Source organism: Saccopteryx leptura, chromosome 2 (assembly GCF_036850995.1).
Source record: "Saccopteryx leptura isolate mSacLep1 chromosome 2, mSacLep1_pri_phased_curated, whole genome shotgun sequence".
NCBI classification, from domain to species: domain Eukaryota; kingdom Metazoa; phylum Chordata; class Mammalia; order Chiroptera; family Emballonuridae; genus Saccopteryx; species Saccopteryx leptura.
Genome location: NC_089504.1, coordinates 244,493,403 through 244,511,940, shown reverse-complemented (window position 1 = coordinate 244,511,940; position 18,538 = coordinate 244,493,403). Strand labels below are relative to the sequence as shown.

General features: G+C 45.9%; 1 protein-coding gene across 1 annotated transcript in view; it reads left to right on the top strand.

Annotated features, from left to right (window-relative positions):
• Positions 1–10,861: 10,861 nt before the first annotated feature.
• CCDC63 (coiled-coil domain containing 63) overlaps positions 10,862–18,538 on the top strand; it is a 28,676-nt gene continuing 20,999 nt past the window's right edge. The window contains exons 1-3 of the mRNA XM_066365986.1: positions 10,862–10,935; positions 14,058–14,247; positions 17,856–17,975. Of these exons, the coding sequence (XP_066222083.1) occupies positions 10,877–10,935; positions 14,058–14,247; positions 17,856–17,975 (369 nt within the window). The 5' untranslated portion in view covers positions 10,862–10,876. The remainder of the gene's footprint in view (positions 10,936–14,057; positions 14,248–17,855; positions 17,976–18,538) is intronic.

Genomic DNA, 18,538 nt, shown 5'->3' with positions numbered 1-18,538 from the left:
AGTAAGAAGTAAATTGGCCTTCTTATCTAAGTAAGAATATTTTTTTCAGGTGATGTGGCCAATCCCTCCCCGGGTGACCCAGCAGTCACAGAAAGCAACATACTTCTTAAGATGGCATTGGTAAAGTCAAGCACTAGAAACCATTTTGCCTAATGCCATGAAGTAGGTAGCTCTTACACCTCTTTCTCAGGAAAGAAACTGAGGCTACAGAGCTGTGAAAGGCAAAACTGAGACTGGCACCTGAGTCTGTCAGACTGAAGCCCAAATTCTTCACCTCTGTCCCCTCTGCCTCTCATTCGGGGGAACAACGAAAACCAGGCATTCTAATGGATTCAGCCCCTATGAGTGACAAATCCTGCCTCTCCCTCAAGGTTGCAGGTTCTATGGAAGGGCAGCTCTAGGAGCTCAGCAATCCAGATCAACCCCCCCCCCCCAAGATTCTGCCTCGTGAGCCCCACTCCTCTGGCCGTTCCTACTGCTGGCCTTGGCTCTTTTTTTTTTTTTTTTTAAGAGATACAGACAGGAAAGGGGAGAGTTGAGAAGCGTCAATTCATAGTTACTTTAGTTGTTCATTGATTGCTTCTCATATGTGCCTTGATGGGGAGGGGGCCTCTAGCCGAGTCAGTGACCCTTTGTTTAAGCCAGAGACTTTGGGCTCAAGCCAGCAACCATAGGCTCATGTCGATGATCCCATACTCAAACTGGCAACCTCGGGGTCTTGAACCTGGGACCTCAGCGTCCCAAGTCAATGCTCTATCCACTGTGCCTCCACCGGTCAGGCTGGCCCGGGCTTTTGGTTTTCACCTTCCAGCTGCCTTTGCCTTGTACCACACTTAACTCCAGCCTGGCTCAGAATTCTGCCCCTAGAGTGTTCCAGGAGACAAGAAGGCCCAGGGTCTGGGATTCCATGAGTCTTAGCTCTCCCAGGGCTCTGTACCCTCAACATGCAGAGGATACTGGGATGTGCTTGGGACAAGCCATTTGAATCTTGTCCCGACAGGCATTGATTTTTCCCAATTAGAATTTAAGCCCTTAGAGGTATGAACTGTCTTCTGTATCTTCTGCATAATGTTAATGACAGCTGATTCCTCAGGCACCAGAGGAGCTGAGGAATACCATGTGAGATGTTTATTTTAAGGGTACTCAGGATGTGTTTTAATCAGGTGTGGTAAGACACATAGACACAGAAATGACTGTCACGAAGGAAGATCCCGAGAAACAAGACACAGGGGTGTTGAGGAAAAACTCAGTTCTGTGTGTCTCCTTTACTCTTACACAACTGCCACACTCACAAAACCTCTGACACCAAGCAATTCTCTGAGATACCAGCTGGGTGTCCTATACTTTTAACTCAATTCTGACACTATCTGCCCAGAGATAGAGCAAGATCCACCAGTTAAGGGCCCAGTCCCATAGTACTGCCCCCCATATCAGATGCCAATCGCAAACGATATGTCCCCAGGTTACCGGCAACATCTGTCCAACCTGGTTGCAAAGCGGAGGTTCCTATGGCCTCCTCTCTTCCGAATTTGATTATTTGCTAGAACACCTCACAGAACTCAGGGAAACACTGACTTATTATATAGTCACCAGTTTATTATGTAATAAAGGATATATCTTGGGAACAGCCAGATGGGAGAGATGCATAGGGCAAGGTGTGGAGCTTCCTTTCTCGTCCTCTCCGATCACGTCACCCTCCCAGCACCTCCACCTGTTCTCCGACCCAGGAGCTTTGAACTCCCTAGTTTAGGGAATTTTTATGGAGCCTTCATCCCCTAGGCCAGCGATTTTCAACTTTTTTCATCTTATGGCACATATAAACTAATTATTAAAATTCTGCAGCACCCCTAAAAGTATATCTTTTGCCATCTGGCAAAAAGAAAGCAAAAAAACCCCCCAAGACACCATAATTTTGATTCATTCACACTAGGTGGCTATTGCTGTGTTGGCTGTTGTCATTTTTTATTTTGTATAAGGAAAAAGAGGTCAGTGCCCCTGACTAAATAGTCAGGTATTGCATGTTTTAAAAATTCTTGTAGTACACCCATTGAAAATCGCTGATCTTGGCATGGTCTACCATTAACTCCATTTCTGGCCCCTCTCTTGAGAATGGAGGGTGGCACTGTAAATGCCAGGCTTCTAATCATGGCTTGGTCTTTCTGTTGACTGGCGCCCATCCAGGATCCCACTAAGAGTCACCTCGTTAGGACAAAAGACGCTCCAGGAAATTTCAAAGGATTTGGGATCTGTGTGTCAGGAGCCAGGTTCAAAGACCAAATATAGAACAAAAATGCTCCTAGTAATAACTCTGCATGGTGCCAGCTGGGTACAGAAATACCAGGGGAACACTTTGTAAAGTATATGGTTGTCTAACCACTATGCTGTATACCTGAAACGAATACAAAGTAATATTGAAAGTAACTGTAATTGAAATCACTTAAAAAATGAGTAGAGAGATGCTTTTAGTGCTCTTACCACTTAGCAAATTATTAGGGTTTTAGAAGCATCCAGAGTCTTCTCTGTCCCCTGCCCCTCTCTCCCTAGCTCAGCATGCTTTACCTGGTCATAGCCTTGCTGTGGGGGGTGGGATCATGACAGGGGGAGGAAGATAGCACATATGGGGAGCGGGGAGGGTCCAGTGATCTACTTTTTCAAAAAAGATGGAAGCATTTGGCCCTGCTCCTGGTGCCAAATTGAAATTAATGCTGGCTTCACTCCCAGGCTGGTTCCCATTCCCTCTGGAGGGCAGAGGGTCTGCAGCATTAAATCCAGTCAGGTCAATGGTTTGTCACAGAGGAAGGTGGGAGGGGATGTGACAGTCGAGATCCTGGAAGAAAATGGAATACAGCTGAGATGGGCCAAGAGATTTTAAAGAAGGGACTTGTCTCAGAGGGTGGGCAAGGTTAAGGGATCAGAAGAAGAGAGGTTGAGGCACCAAGACATTAGCAACAAAGTGAAGCCAACACCACAGGAAAGGTAGGAAGAGGCCGGAGAAGGAACAAGTGTGACAGAAGCACATTGAGGAGAAGGCTGTGCATAGATTGGCTTGAATCTAGGTCCAATCATTGGTAAGGGATGACTGTGATTAGCTAAGCATATTCGCTTATGTATTGATTCTCAACCTTATAAGGAGATGTGTGTATAACTTCTGGTCTCAAAGTCTAAATGGGAGAGGGATGGTTATTTGAATAAATTTGGATCTTCTAGGAAGGAGGAAAGGGGAACAATCTGAGATGCAAAAAAAAAAAAAAATTATTTTGAATTATTTAGAATAAATTTCTGATCCTTGTAGTCACAGAGTCCCTTGGACAAGCAACTTCCTGGTCTATAGCAAATGCCTTTGTCCGGTCCCTCTGCAGCTTGATTGTAATTTCCTCCCCCATTCTGTAGACGCTGCTATCTCCAACATTTCTCGCTGCTGGTTCATTGTTTTGGCAAGCTGGCATCTTGCTCTGCTCCAACCCCTGCTGATGGAGCTAAAGATCACTTTAGCAGAATTGATTCTGGCATGTTCTAATTTTAAAAGCCTTGCACTTCTCTGCATGGGGGTTGCTGAGATCTGTGCCCATAAAGGCAGGGAGAGTAAATTCTTCTGAGGAAAGCCTATTTTTTAATGAGTCCTGAACCTAATTGAACTTATTTGTCTTTCAGTTGCTGACACTTGAAATGTGTGAGTCACTGAACTATGTATGGAGCTGAAGGCTAGAGTGGCCCTTTAAATATCAAGAGAGATGGTACATATCAGTTTCCAGAAGAACTTTCATGTTTGAGGCTGTGAGTTTTTTTTACTTAGGGTTGTAGTAAAGCATGAGCTCTACTACATGGAGCTCTCTAGAGCAGACAGCTGTGGGTTCACATATTGGCTCCCCACTTACTGCCAAAGTCACTTTATTTTTCCAAGCCTCAGGTTCCTCATCTGTAAAATGAGGATGGCTACACTTGTCTCATAATACTTATGAACCTTGAGAAGAAAAGACTTCTTGTGATTAACTGGGCACAAGTTCATTACCAGAGTCTACCAGCCATTGCTGACATAAACTGCCCACACATCCTGTATTTCAGGGAAAAGCCACAGACTGAGCTATCAGCCTCCTGCACTGTGTTCCTGCTAGATAGCTCATCAGAGAACTCCTGGCATTGTCTTTTGACCAATGGGCTGAGACCTGCGCATCCAAATAGAACTACTCTGACCAATCAGGATAGTGTTATTTGGACCAATCAGACTGTGCAAATTTGAATTCCTCATTTGCATAAAATGGACCAATCTGGAAACTTTCTCTGTAAAACAGGGGCTCCCGGGTATCTCTTGGGAGCACGCTTTTGGTTTCCTCCTGAGGCTGTGATTCCCTGGGTTTGCAAATCTAAATATTCTTCTTTTTCAGATTGGGAATTTTTGTTGACAACTTTGTGTGAGTTGTCAAAGCCTACATGAGGCTACTCATAAACTTTATTCTACTTGGCGTCAATATGCATATATTTCCTTGCAGAAATGTTAACGTGTTTGGTTTTGGTATGTTGCCCAAACTCCATAGGTAATATACTGTCTTACTAAAATCCTTGTGGTTGCAATATGGTTGCCACTAACATTGGGGGCAACATGGTGCCTTGTGCACGGTGTTACCTTCCTGAAACAAAAAATGTGTTAAGTTTTAAGACAGATTTGCCCCAAGAGTTTAGGGATAAGAGAATGGAATTCTTAGTATGACTGAGCTACAGTTCACTCAGGGGGCTAGGAGGTAGGGTAGAAATCACATGAAATCAAAATTATCGTAGAAAACCAGTACCCTTCAGTCATTTCCCTTCAGCAATGTGGCTGCTTCTTGAGTTTGGCCCCAGAGGAAGGGGTCGACTTGTATTTCTAAGCCATTTGTTTCTCTCTCTCTCTCTCTCTCTTTCTCTTTCTCTCTCTCCTCCCTCTCTACAGAGCGAGAAGAATTTAGTTGAGTTAGTGCATGTAAAGCACGTAACCAGCAGGTAAGTAGGCATGGAGTGTGAGAGGGACAAAGGAGGTGGACAGGGTAAGGAGATAGCGAGTGGAGAAGCCAGTGAATGAGACAGAAGGGTGACTGAAAGGTGGTATGAGTTGCAGAGTCAGGGAAGCAGAGCATGGATTGAGTCAAGAAATTACTCAGCGTCATGAGGGTATAGCAGCTAGTCTGGTCAGGGGTCGCTGAGGAGTGTGTCGTTCCCCCCCTCCAAAGGTCCCCATTCACCAGCTGTTCTGTGATCCCCGCCCAAGGGCCCTGCGCCCTTCTAGCGCGTTGCGGGAGAGAATGCCCCGTCTGTGCGGGTCACAAAGGCTACTGTTCTACGGGTCCGAGAACGCCCAAACGTGTGGTAGGGGGTGGGCGTAGCGTGGCCGTGCAGCTGCAGTCCTCCCGGCGCCGTCGGACACGCAGCCGCGCGCTTCTCTGCCGGTGCCCCGGGTAAGTTTCCCCGCCAGTGCGGCTGCACCTGCTGCCCCACAGCGCCCCCTATTTGGAAAAAGCAAAGACGTGGCTGTCCCCAACCCATCTTTGTGGTGCCCTAAACTTGGAAAATATCGTGCCCCCCTCTCCTCACTTAAACGTAAGTTACAGTGTGTAAAATAACTCCAAGTAAGCCCGGAAAACTTCCATTTAACCCCATAATGATCCCCCAATTTTGTTTTGAATTTGTGGGTGTTACTGCATCCCTGCTTGGCTAGTGCCCGGGCTTATATTTAACATTCCACCAGGTTATGCAGCTCTGGCTATGTTTGTACAGGCTCGTCCTTTCTCAGAGCGGGCATTTATAACCCACGCAGTGGCTTCTCCGAGGGGCCTTGCAGAGCCCTTCATGAGTCAGGCTTTTTTTTTTTTTTTTTTTTACATGCAGATTGTTAAAATTTAGCAGCAAATGAAGAGCTGGCCTCCCCGTACCCCAGCTAATTAAATATTAGACAATGAACATGATAACCACCTGGGAGCAGACTTCATTCATTCAAATAGTATTTGCTATGAGCTGATCATGTGCCCAACACTACAGATACTGTAGTGGATAGACTGAGGCCCAGGGCGTGAGAGGCACTTGCATGACTTCCTCTGACCTGGACCTCTGGCTTTCTTGGCATTTTCTGTCGCACGCACTGCTCCCCCCAAAATTGGCCGGTTTTGACGCTCTTCGCAAGAATTGTGAACTCAAATTCCTGCTGGCTCCAGGCAGACACAAGAAATATGGGAACTGGGGGGAGGAGGAGTTTGACAGTAGGGAAGAGTGGAGCCTGCAGCCAAGGGAGTGAGTGCATGGCCCACCTTCACATTTTAAAACACTGCCTGTCAAGTAGAACTGAAGGCTGGTTGAATTTGCCCTGTAAGCCTTGAGTTTGAGACCACTGAATGAGGGCTGTATGCCTGGGGCCAGGATATTTGTGGAGCTCTCTAAAGGCCTGTGGGAGAGAATGGGAGTGGATTTGTTCACAGGGAACAGAGTGGGCCCAGCCCAGAAGGCACAGAAAGGGAAAGGCCCATACGACATCTGAGAACTAGAGAGAAGCCAGTGTCCTGGGGGAACCTGGTTCTCTGTATGTCTTTAGCTCCTGGGGGAAAAACACACGACATACCAATAAACTGAAGGGCAAGATAAACTGATCATTGAAAAATTCTGATTCACAAGCTACATTCATCAAACACTTGATATGTGCTAGCCATATATATATATATATATATATATATATATATATATATATATAATTATTTTCTGCTGAGGGTGGATGTGGTTATCCCCATTCTACAGAAGAGGAGACTGAGGTTCAGAGGGGTAAAATCACACTGTCAGTGAATGTCAGGCTTACTCGAGTCATGCTTTTAGAAAGGTGCATTGCAGATCCACTTAGGAACAAAAAGTCCCTTGAATATAGACAAGCTCCTGGACAATATGAAATTGGAACTGCATAAAATTTCAGAGTTTAAAGAAAACCCAAAGTGAGTATCCTTTGTTCAGACTTTATTGATCAGGTGAACCCCACTATAGCCTTTACCCCCACCTTGCGGGCTCTTCCAGAAATAATCAAGCTGTGGAACCATTGTCTTGACCCCACTTCCCTGCCTGAGGCACTATCCTAGCATTAGATGTTTTCCTTCAAGTATGATTTTCCAAAATTCAGTTAGTCCTCAAAACCTCCAGAAACTCTTTAGAACATATCAGGGAAAAGCAAGAGATTTCTATACTGGTAGCCACTATTGTCCCTTCACTCAGCAGCTCCAAAATAATTTTCAAGGTAGTAGATCATGTAAGATAGGAATGCCTAGGCTGCAAGAAACAATATACTTGATAAGAATGCCTTAAACAATAGTGACACATTATTTAACAAGAGGCCTAGAGGTAAGTGGTTCCAAGAATGGGGCCATGGCAAATTGTCAATAGGGCCTAAAATTTCCCCCATCTTTCTTTTTTGTTGTCCTCAGTGTGAAAGTGATATTTCTCCTCATGGCCACAGAATGGTTGCTGCAGCACCAACCATCATGCTTTCACAATAATTTTCAAAAGCAAAAGAGAGAAGAACATGGACAAGTTCTTTTTGTCACAAAGGAATAGGAATAGACTTCTTATGTCTCATTGGCCAGATCTGGGTCACATGCCCATCCTTAGACCAATCACTAACAAATGGAAGTCAGGTTACTGTATGGGAACCAATCACAATTCATCCTCTGGGACTGGCCAAATTGAGAAGGTTCAAAATCAGAGTCTCATTAGGAAGGAAAAAGTTAGGGTATTCTTAGAGTCATGTTAGCTGCTGGAACAACTATATCCCCACATTTCAGTGGCTTAATACAACAGGAATTAATATCTCATTTTTGTAACAGTCCAGTGACAATATTCATAGTTGGCAGGTGACTTCTTTTACCAGTTGATCTGGGGGAATCTGTCTTATGGCACTGCCCATCTATGGCTCCACCTCCCATATGGGGTAAGAGAAGATGAAAATGTCACATTCACTTTTTTTAAATTTTATTTTTACAGAGACAGAGAGAGAGAGAGAGATAGGGACAGACAGGAATGGAGAGAGATGAGAAGCATCAATCATCAGTTTTTCATTGTGACACCTTAGTTGTTCATTGATTGCCTTCTCATATGTGCTTTGACCGCAGGCCTTCAGCAGACCGAGTAACCCCTTGCTCGAGCCAGCAACCTTGGGTCCAAGCTGGTGAGCTTTTTGCTCAAACCAGATGAGTCCGCACTCAAGCTGGCGAGCTCGGGGTCTCAAACCTGGGTCTTCCGCATCCCAGTTCGACGCGCTATCCACTGCACCACCGCCTGGTCAGGCACATTCACTTTTTAAAAGTCTTGGTCTGAAAGTGACACACTTCTTCTCTCTTCATGTCCTATTGGTGAGAATTCATCACACAGCCTTGCCTGGGTTCAGGAGGAGCTGGGACTGTAACCTCTGTCCAGACAGCTGCCTCAAGCAATAACTTTACTTAAGGGTCCCTTCTGGGGAGGTAATTAACTGATCTCTTACAGAGATGATCTTATTAAATCCTTGCTTTTAAAGACCACCCAGGCTTTTCCAGACCTCTTTGACAGTCCATTCTCAGTGGATGCTGCCATCTACGTTAGGCCACATATCATTCTCTGAACACTCCTTTTATTTACTTGCCTCTCAACCTTTGCCCAGACATTTTTTATCTTTTACCCAGAATTTCTTCTCCACTTTTCTGCTTGGTGAACTCCTATTCATCCTTCAAAACCCATATTAAAAATCTCCTTTGTGGAGCCTTTCTGCTATTTTACCTTGGCCAGGATTCATAGCACCCATGAAGGCTGACTTATCATTAATTGCCTTACAATGTTTAGCATACAGTAGGGGCTTAGTTTATGTCCTGACCGGATCTAAGTACTTGAGGCATGAGACTCATTTAGTTGCAAACAGTAGAAAACTCATCTTGAATTGGCTTAAGAGAATATGTTGATTCATGTAATTGTAATTGGCCATGACCCAGAGGTATCTTTACGCTTAGCTATATCGGGGGCTCAGCTGATGTCCCCAAGGTTCAATCTCTATTTTGTCTTCTCTTCTCCATGTTAATTTAGGCTCACTGAAAAGGCAACATTGTTGACAGCCACTCCCAATTTATTAACCTGGGTTCCAGTATGTCAGGAAACAGTCTCTCTCTTCCTGAGTGTGCAAGTTTAAATTTCACTCTTCGTTCTATTTGGATATCCAGGGTCATGTGCCCATCCCTGCACTCATCCCTCAAACTAGAGAGCTGGGGTTATGCAGATTGGCCAGGGATCTGGTACTCTGATTGGCCCATCCAGAGGCATATGTTCCAATCCTAAAGATGGTATGGGGTCAGCCCCAGGGGAATAAAAAATGACCAGGAGTAGGGAGGGGAAGGGCATCACTTCCCACAGGACATCCCAGGTATTGTCACTGTGAGATAGAGGAATGCTGGACACCCCTCAAACCCTTAACTTCACCGCAGGAAACAACCCACATCATACCAGCCACTGTTTACTGAGCACTTACCACGTGCCAGGCTCAGTGCCTAATATGCTGAACAGCCTGTAAGGTGGCTTCCAGAAGTTCTATTTTCTAGATGAGGAAACAGGTCCAGCAAACTAAAGTAACTTGCTCAAGGTTAATAAGTAGCTGGAAAATTTTGGCTGAGGTCTGATGATTGACACAACCAATGCTTTAAAGCCATTGCACTGCAGGACCCCTTAGTGGGTAGCAAAGCTAGAAGTTTCTGCCTTAGGAATCTAGCCCCTGAATTCTGAGAGTTGGGGTACAGGGGATCTGACAGCCCTGGAAGGCTTGTAGGGTTTACATCGTCACCCCTCCTCTGCATACCTACAGGCCAGATGAGTTTCAAATTATCACATGAGAAAAATGCCTCTCAGTATCACAGGCTCCTGTTTTAAAAGGCAGGGAGGTCCTCCACAGCTGAAGTTCAGCAAATCTTGCTTTAACCCCTTCAGGGGACATACTGCCCTGATGCCATTTGCCCCCTCTTCTTTGGGAACACAAGGAGCAGGAGGGTACCTGACACGTTGGAACCATCTGCCTGGCTCCTAATAATAAATCATGAGAGGAACAGGTTTCAGGCAAACATTGCTTAAAAAAAAAGTCTCTTTTACACCCGGCAGCCATCTGCCATGTTGTCCTCCTATGCCAAGTTGTGGGCGGAGGAAGGGCTGTGAGGGGTGGGAAAGGGAGAATGTGCCCCTGTCCTGCACCACCGGTAGGGGTGACTCACAGGTCTCTCCCTTTGGCCACTGTGGACAGGGCACCGCAGAGAGAGGAAGGAGCACTTGCTGGCTTTGACCTCCCGAGGTCCAGTATCTGAGCGGAGGGAAAGCACAATTCCTTCAAGATGCCGATGCCGACAGTACGTAAGAGCCCCTGCACAGAGAGAGCTTGCTGTGGCTGTGGGTCAGGCACTGTGCCATCCAGTGTGCCCAGGTTTGCTCATTCAGTCCTGACAACAAATGTGTGGGTACCCATTTTGTAGATGAGAGACTAGAGGCTCAGAGACATTAAGTGACTCACCCAGGGTCTGTCTCACAGCAAAGCTACCTCTTCAGTGTGCAATAAAGAGACCTAGCCTCCCCTCCATCCTGGCGACCTCAGGATGGGGGGGGGGTTGTTTCCCGTGGAACAGATAGACAGTTGACATCATCCAAGGGTGGTCTTTCATCACCAGCCTTGCCCCGAGCACTCCTTTCTGTCCTCTGCCCTTGAGCTGAAATGTGGGCTTCTCCGGTCACCTAACCTGTTGCTCACATCCACCTTCTCACCCATTTGAAGAAGCACAGGAGAAGAGACTCTGAAGAGCCCCAGGTATCTTCAGAGAAGACCAAAGAGCAGCTGGCCGAGGCGGAGCTTCGGAAGCTGAAGCAGCAGTTCCGGAAGATGGTGGAAAGTCGGAAGTCCGTTAATTTTCGCTCCCAGCAGAAGGTCATGAACCAGCAGTAAGTGATGGTTGGAATTCTGTACTGAGGGAACTTGGAGGAAAGTTTGGTTTTGGTTTCATGGGGCTTGCCTTTGCATGTGGCCTCAGGCCAGGGACCTACTTCTGAACCAAGTCTGGGGACCACTTGGGACAGCTTCAGTGGGGAGGGGAGATTTATTCTCAGAATCCAGGGTGAGTCGGGAACCCACAGGGGAGCAGGGTATCCGTGTCTCAGGGAAGGTCCCAAATAAGAAACCCTTTCTGGGTCTTGTTTATTTCTACACATGGTGTTCTCTCTCTGAATCTCAGCCGTGGCTGGTGGGAGATGGCTGCCTCCAACTCTTGAGCCACCAAAGGCCACACAGAGAGACTGCTGTGAATCAATTCCAATCCCAAATTCCCAGGAAAAAGGGAATCTGAGTGAGTCAGCTTGGGTCAGGTGTCCACTCCTGGGACAATCACCTGTGGCCGGAGGTGGGGCTAGAGCATAGAACACAAAGTGGCTATGGGTATTATCCCCATGGTTCTAGCACTGTGGACACCCCAAAGGACATTTCCTGCTGTGCATCCTTACGAGATCTGCAAGATAGAATATTTGAACTCAGGTTGCCCTAGAATTATGGTGTGTATGCCTTCTTTGCTCAGTCAGAAGGTCTCCTCTGGGGTTGAATAAACAAACATTAAACAGGTATTTTTATTTTTTATTTTACTTTTTAATTTTTTTAAAGTTTTGTGCCCCACTCAGTGGGATCCCAGGGGTTTTTTTTTTTTAATTTTTTTTTAAATTTATTCATTTTAGAGAGGAGAGGGAGAGACAGAGAGAGAGAGAGAGAGGGGGGAGAGAGAGAGAGAGAGAAGGGGGGGAGGAGCTGGAAGCATCAACTCCCATGTGTGCCTTGACCAGGTAAGCCCAGGGTTTCAAACCGGCGACCTCAGCATTTCCAGGTCAATGTTTTATCCACTGTGCCACCACAAGTCAGGCTAAACAGGTATTTTTAGATTCCTCCCAAGCGAATGTAATTCCTTAGCTCCATCCATCATGCTTGTACAGGCAAACATGAAAGAAAATCTTTCTGTTAGATGACAAGGGAAGTCCATAGGATAGGGAAAAGGGGTTCTTTAGATTTTCTATGGATTTGAGTCACAGCCACTGCTAGTCCATATAGGATCTTCCTGGCAGAGAAAGGCACCCTTTCTCGAGACCCTCTACTGCCATCTGGTGGAAATATTGGCGTCGTGTAGGGATTTTGTTAGAACAAGATCGTGTCTCCCAGAAAAGTGTCAGAAATCAACCAATCAATGTTATCTTTCAAGCAGACCGTGCTCCTTTAGGCTGTGCAGTCCACAGCCCGCACATCTGTGCCTGGCGATCCTGACTCCCAGTCGGCCCCTTGGTGGACATCGGGAAACGCCTCTTTCCTGGTGTGCCCCTGACAGTCTTTCTGGAATCACTCCTTTGCACTCCACTCCACACTGCCCCAGTCCATTTAATCTGGTTTCGTTGTGATGGGACTGCCAGAGAGGGGAGTGGAAGACTGGAGGCTTTCAGTTCTTCAAAGTAAAACCCCAATAAATAGTGCCAGAACTGGGGTACGGTGAGTGAGTTCCCAGGGCGCAATATGAAAGGAAATGCTTGTCCCCAATGCTGATCCGGCACCTATACCCCCTGAGAGTGAAGACCTCCTGAAACCTTTGGGTGCCTCGCACTCCCTCACTGCAGTCTCAGACCTGCCTACAAGAGAGACAGACCGACCTTCCTTTTGCTTTGACTCATCCCTTCGAAAGCCTAAATTGGGTAGCCAATTGTGCTCTCTCTCTGTCTTTTCTCTGCACCTTCACAAGGAACCCCCTGCCAGGTTTGAAAGACTGGATGCTCTAGAACAGGGTGGGCACTCTGGTGGTCCCTAGCCACATGTGGCTACTTACATTTGCAATTAATTGAATAAAATTTAAAATTATTCAGTTCAGTTGCACTAGGCACATTTCAAGCACTCAAAGCTGCACCTGCCAGTAGATGCTGTCAGACAGTACATCTGGAGACCATTTTCATCATTGCAAAATGCGCTATTGGACGGTGCTGTTTTAGGATGGTAAGCAAAGGACAGCCCATAGGAGAAGCCTGGCTGGCTGCCCGTTTTTTGTAAATAAAGTTTTCCTGGAGCCCAGCTACACTTGTGTGTTTATGCTGTTGTCCATGGTTACTTTGTTGAGTGGTTGCAGCAGAGACTGTCTGGCTGGAAAAGCCTAAAATATTTACTCTTTGGCCCTTTATAGAAAGAGCTTTGCAGACGCCTACCTTAGAATGTTCTTTGCTGTTCTAGCATGGTGCTTCCAAAACTTTAATGGGCACATGAGTCACTTGAGGATCTTGTTACAAAGCAGATTCTGATTCACAGGTCCCAGGTTGGGACCTACGCTCCTGCATTTCTCCAAGCTTCTGGTGGGTGTTGAGGCAGCCGGTCCGCAAACCGCACCGAGCAGCAGGTGTCGAGTGCCCAGGGTTTCCCAGAAACTCGCCTCAGTGCCACATCCTGTTGTTCAGTTGTTGTGCAGTCTTCTTAACCTTTTCTCTTTTTAAAATCCCCATTTGCCCACATCCCTCTCCCCTGTGTTCTCCAGAGTAGACAGAGCGAGAGAAAAAGGAGGAGACTCATGTCAGCCAATTTAACAAATCGCTAGCACCCCGAGTAGAGAAGCTGGAGGTTAGATATTACTGCGCATCGCTGTGTTGATGCAAAGCAGAAAAATTCTGCATGATGGGTTTGCCTCTCATTATCAGAGATAATTGGAAGTAAATTCTGGAAAGAAAGTCTGCAAAACCAGACAGATGCCAGGGAGCTGGGGGCAAGGAGAGAACATGGGGGCTCCCACTGTGTCTGTGTAATGGGTTTTGACAGGCACAGCTGCAGAGTGTTGCCTACGGGAAAATATACCCCTCAGAGGAAGGCAGAGTAGCGGAAGTTGGCAGTGAACTGGATTTCTGGTGATCTGAGTTCTAACCCTGGACCAGACTTGGGCAAGTCCCTTCCACTGCTTGGGTGGGATGTCCCCCTCCGCGTCTCTCACAGTGAAGGAATCTAGAGTGTCTGATCAAGGTGAACTTGGGGGTTCAGGGTTAATCGTGCACTGCTTTCCTAACAGCAAGGAAATCAAGACCCTGCAAGAGGAGCAGGATGAGATTACCCTGCTTTTGAGTCTCATCAAGTCTTCCAAGAACTTGGATCTGAATGAGAAAAACTACATGGAGCTGCGTTTCCTGCTGCAAACCAAAAAGGAGTACGAGGACCAGATTAAGTCGATAAAAATGCTGTTGGTCGAACTGGATGAGAAGGTATGGTCTATCTCTTTAAGATCTAACCAGAGCACAGAGCAAGGGGAAGGGGAACAGGAAGTACTCATGATGCCAGATCCGACCCCTCCCATATTCACTTTTCTAAATGTGACTATAATCACTGGCCTCACCTCCTTATAAACCCTGATCTTTCAGCTCCATTGAACCATTTCTCCACCATGATCTCCAGTGCCTCTCCACTGCTCTTCAAATAAGTTCCCAAATTCTTACCATATCAGTCAGGAGATGTTTGGTTATGATACAGTAATGAGTAGTGCCCCCCCCCCCCCACCACACACACACACCAGCTCAGTGCTTTAAAACAATAAAGGTTTCTTCCTCATTCATGCTTCATGTCTATCAGGGATTGAATAGTGGCTCCTATATCTTCTCATCCTGGGACCAGGCTAATGGGTTAGCCACCATCTTGAACATAGTTAGGTATTGTGGTAGAGAAAAAGAGAGTTCTGGACAGTCTCACATTGGCAATTGAATGCTCTAGTGATAGGTGTCACCTCTGCTCATGGCTGATTGGCTCCAAATGATCTACCAAACTCATAAATTCCCCAAATACCCATACCAGAATAGTCAACTCTACCTGTCTACAAAAGACTCCAGAGAAGTGTAGCCCTTCCATGGATCTGGAAGAAAAAGAGCTCGAAATGTTTGCTGGATAGCATTAACAACTATATATCCCTCACTATGGCTTGAAAAGTCCTTCATGAGGCCCCTGCCTAGCCTCCTGGCCTCATCCCATATCATTCCCTCCTCAACTCATCTCACCTAACCTCAAAGACTTTACCCCCCAAATATACTGTCTTTTTTTTTTAACCTCAGGGCCTTTGCATATGCTTCCCCACCTCCCTAGTTACCATGGCTGCTAGGTCTCAAATTAAATGTGAGTCTGGGAGGTCTTTTCTGTACCCTCTGTCCTCCTTGTAATGCAAGTATATCCCTCTTGTATTAGTGTGGTTCCTGGTCAGGAACAAATAGCATGCTCACTGGTAATTAATACAAGCATCATCTATTGTCTCCCTAACCTGTCACCTCCATGAGGGCAAGCACCATGTTGGTTTTGTTTGCCTATGCCTATTCCAGGGCCCAGCATGTAGTAGATCCTCAATAAATATGTACTGACTGAATGAATCTGGAAATCCCATTATATCTTTCCTCTGCTTCAAGCTTCTCCAGTATTTTCTATTGTTCTGGTGATAAAGGCCAAGCTCCCCCGTGTGGTTTGCTGGCTCTGTTGCAGGGTGCCTCTCCTGCCTCTTCCTCCTCCTTCCCTTCTGGCTCCTCCTCTGTGTTCCATCCGCACTGGCTGCCTTCATGAACCACAGTGCTTTCTCTCACTTCTGGGCCTTTGTTCATGTCATTCCCTCTTGCTTGGAGTGCCCTTCCTTGTCCTTTCTGCTTACACTCCTGTTTGTTCTTCAGGTGTCAGCTCACATGCTATTTCTGCAGAGGACAGTCACCCCTTCCTTTTTCCCAGCAAGGTGTTCCTACTGTGTGTGTCAACAGTACCTTCTAGTTCCCTTTCCTAGGGCTAGCTGTGCTTCATGGCTTGTTTCCAGTCCTAGATTGTAAGTTCCTTGAGGGTGGGGATGCTTCTGTCTTGATTATCATCAGACCTCTTTTCCTGCATAGGGTAGGTGTTTAATAAACATTGATAAGTAAATGAGTGAGTCAATAATAAAAGAGATAATAAAAGTAAAGAAAGAGGAAAACTGAAGAAAACATGGGGGCCTGGGTTCTCAGAAACATTAGGGAAAGGCAACCTAGTTTGGGATCCTCAAAAGAACGTGGCATTCACTGCCCAATGCAGAAACCATTTTTGCCTAATTTGATCCCATGGTGGGCCCCCCACGCAGTGCCCAGAGCTTTGTCCTTGCAGGAGGTCACTGGAGGCAGGGACCTTGGCAGCCCCAGCTGGCATCACAAAACAATTAATGCGCCTGTGCCTTCATGCCGGGCAAGAGCGCCCTGTGTAGGCACTCCGCTTCCGTCAGTGCAGCCTTGGATAATGTCTCCCACTGGACGGGGGCCAGATTATTCTCTGTATCACAAAAGCAGAATCTGACATAAAGGTGCCAAAGGGGAAAGGATGCTGAATGTAATCACCAGAACCGCAGGGAGATGCTGATGCCACAATCTTCTTTGACAAGGAGCTGGAGCCCGAGGACTCTGAGCCGATTCAGGCAGGGGAGGGCATGCCCTCAGAGCGGGCGACACTGCAGTCTGGAGACGCCACCTTCCCATATGTTTCCACTGGGCATTTGTTTTATTTCATGGGTGAGTTGGTGGAGGTTTGTGTTGAGGATGCTGCTTGGAACGGGAGAGGAGAAGCAAGTAGAACAGGGAACCTGACTTGACTTGGAATATTTTGCAACACATCCTTCACAGCCCTGAAATGAGATTCATAGACAACAAAACCCTTTACCTGTATTTATTCTTTTAAATCAATATGATGCTCTAACTATACTATAGAGGAGAAATGAACAAAAGTTATTTATACTGAAATTATTTATTTAAATATTTAATTATGCATTTTGATATATGAATGTTCTGATCTGACTTATCTAGAAGAGGGCCAGCACACTGTTTCTGCAGAGGGACAGGTAGTACATACATTGGCTTTGTGAGCTATATTGCAATGACTTCACTCTGTCTTTGTAGCAGGAAGTCAGCCATATGCAACAGATAAAGAATGAGTGTGACTGTGTGCTGATAAAACTTTATTTACACAAATAGGCAGTGCACCGGATTTGGCTAAGGGGCTGGAGTTTGCAGACCCTTGATCTAAAAGATCTAGTCGGAGGCATGCTGTTGATGTGCAGAATCACCAAGCATTCCAACCTGCAGACTGATGCAGACTTACGTTATCCTCAACTCAAAGAACATGATCCAGGTTGTGCTGGTGACATGATGTCCAAAATGGTGACCAACTCTTGAAGTTCCAACAAATCAAAGAGCATCTTTTGATTTATACAGTGACGACATTCCTGGATAATTTAGTGTCTTTTGGAACTGAATGAACAATACTGTGTACTTTTATGTAGAAGACAGTTTGGTTCTAAGTACAGAAAATTATAGAGGATTGTGTGTGTGTGTGTGTGTTTACCTGCCAGAGGGGCACTGGATTGTCACAAAGGATGGGGGACAATTCTTGGGTGTCTAGTGCTGTCTCACATGTTGCAGGATGTGTGACATCTCATGACTCACCCATTAAGTGCCACTAGTGTCCCATTATTCCAAGAGCCCAAAAACACTCCACAAGGTTACAGAAGGCTCGTTGGGGAAAAGTGCCTGCTGGAAAATTTCTGTGGAAAACCATAACTTTAGGGTAAGGTGGAATTTATGCCCACAGGTGAGTGAAATATACATACACAAATGAGAGCAAAATCTCTGAATCACCTCACTGTACCCCAAATAGGCTAAGATAAAGTTGGCTTGAGCATGCATCTGAGGGAGAAAATTTCATTTATAGGGAAAGAAAGAACATTGCAGTTTTTGTTTCAGCACACTCAAGTTAGTGAACTGTTGAATTTGTACCCATACAGATGTTAACACAGCTGGGTTTTATCTTTCTTTCTTTTTTTCTTTTTCAGATTCTTCAGATGGAAAAAAAAATTATGAACCAAAAACAGATCTTCACAAAACTGCAGGAGGCCAATAACCCCCAGAAACTACAAAAACAGATCCATGTGTTAGAAACTCGTTTGAATCTTGTATGTAAAGAGTTCTCTTCAGCTTTGCAAACAGCTCTGCCTCCCTTTACTCCGAGTAAAGAGTGGTGTCTGCGGAGCCATTAGCAGGGTATACCCATTTAGTAGGTTGACTCAGGAGGTGGTGAGCTAATAGTGTACATCTAGACCAGACAGCTTGTTAGAATTTATCAGCCACTCACTCTGTTCCATCCTCTCTTGTTGACCCGTTGTTATCCAAGGTGCCTTTCTCCTTCTTTCTGTCTGCACCTTAGCACATACTATTGTCCCCCACACCCTCTCTACCCCCCCCATCCTTTCTGGGATGCCTACTCTTAGTTCTTTGCTTCAAAAACTCCTACTTGTTTTCAAGAAGCAGCTCAAATATTACCCCGCACCATGCAGAATTAGTTAGACCTTCCCCCATGCCAATCTGCTCATGCCTCTATTAGAGCGAGTGCCTTTTGGTTGTCGTTGATGTCTCTGAGAAATATTAGGCATAGACGTGCATATCTTCACAAAGGGAAAAGTGGTGTTTCCCCAATCTGCTTCAATCTACTGTGACTTTGGTATTAAGCAGGACCCAC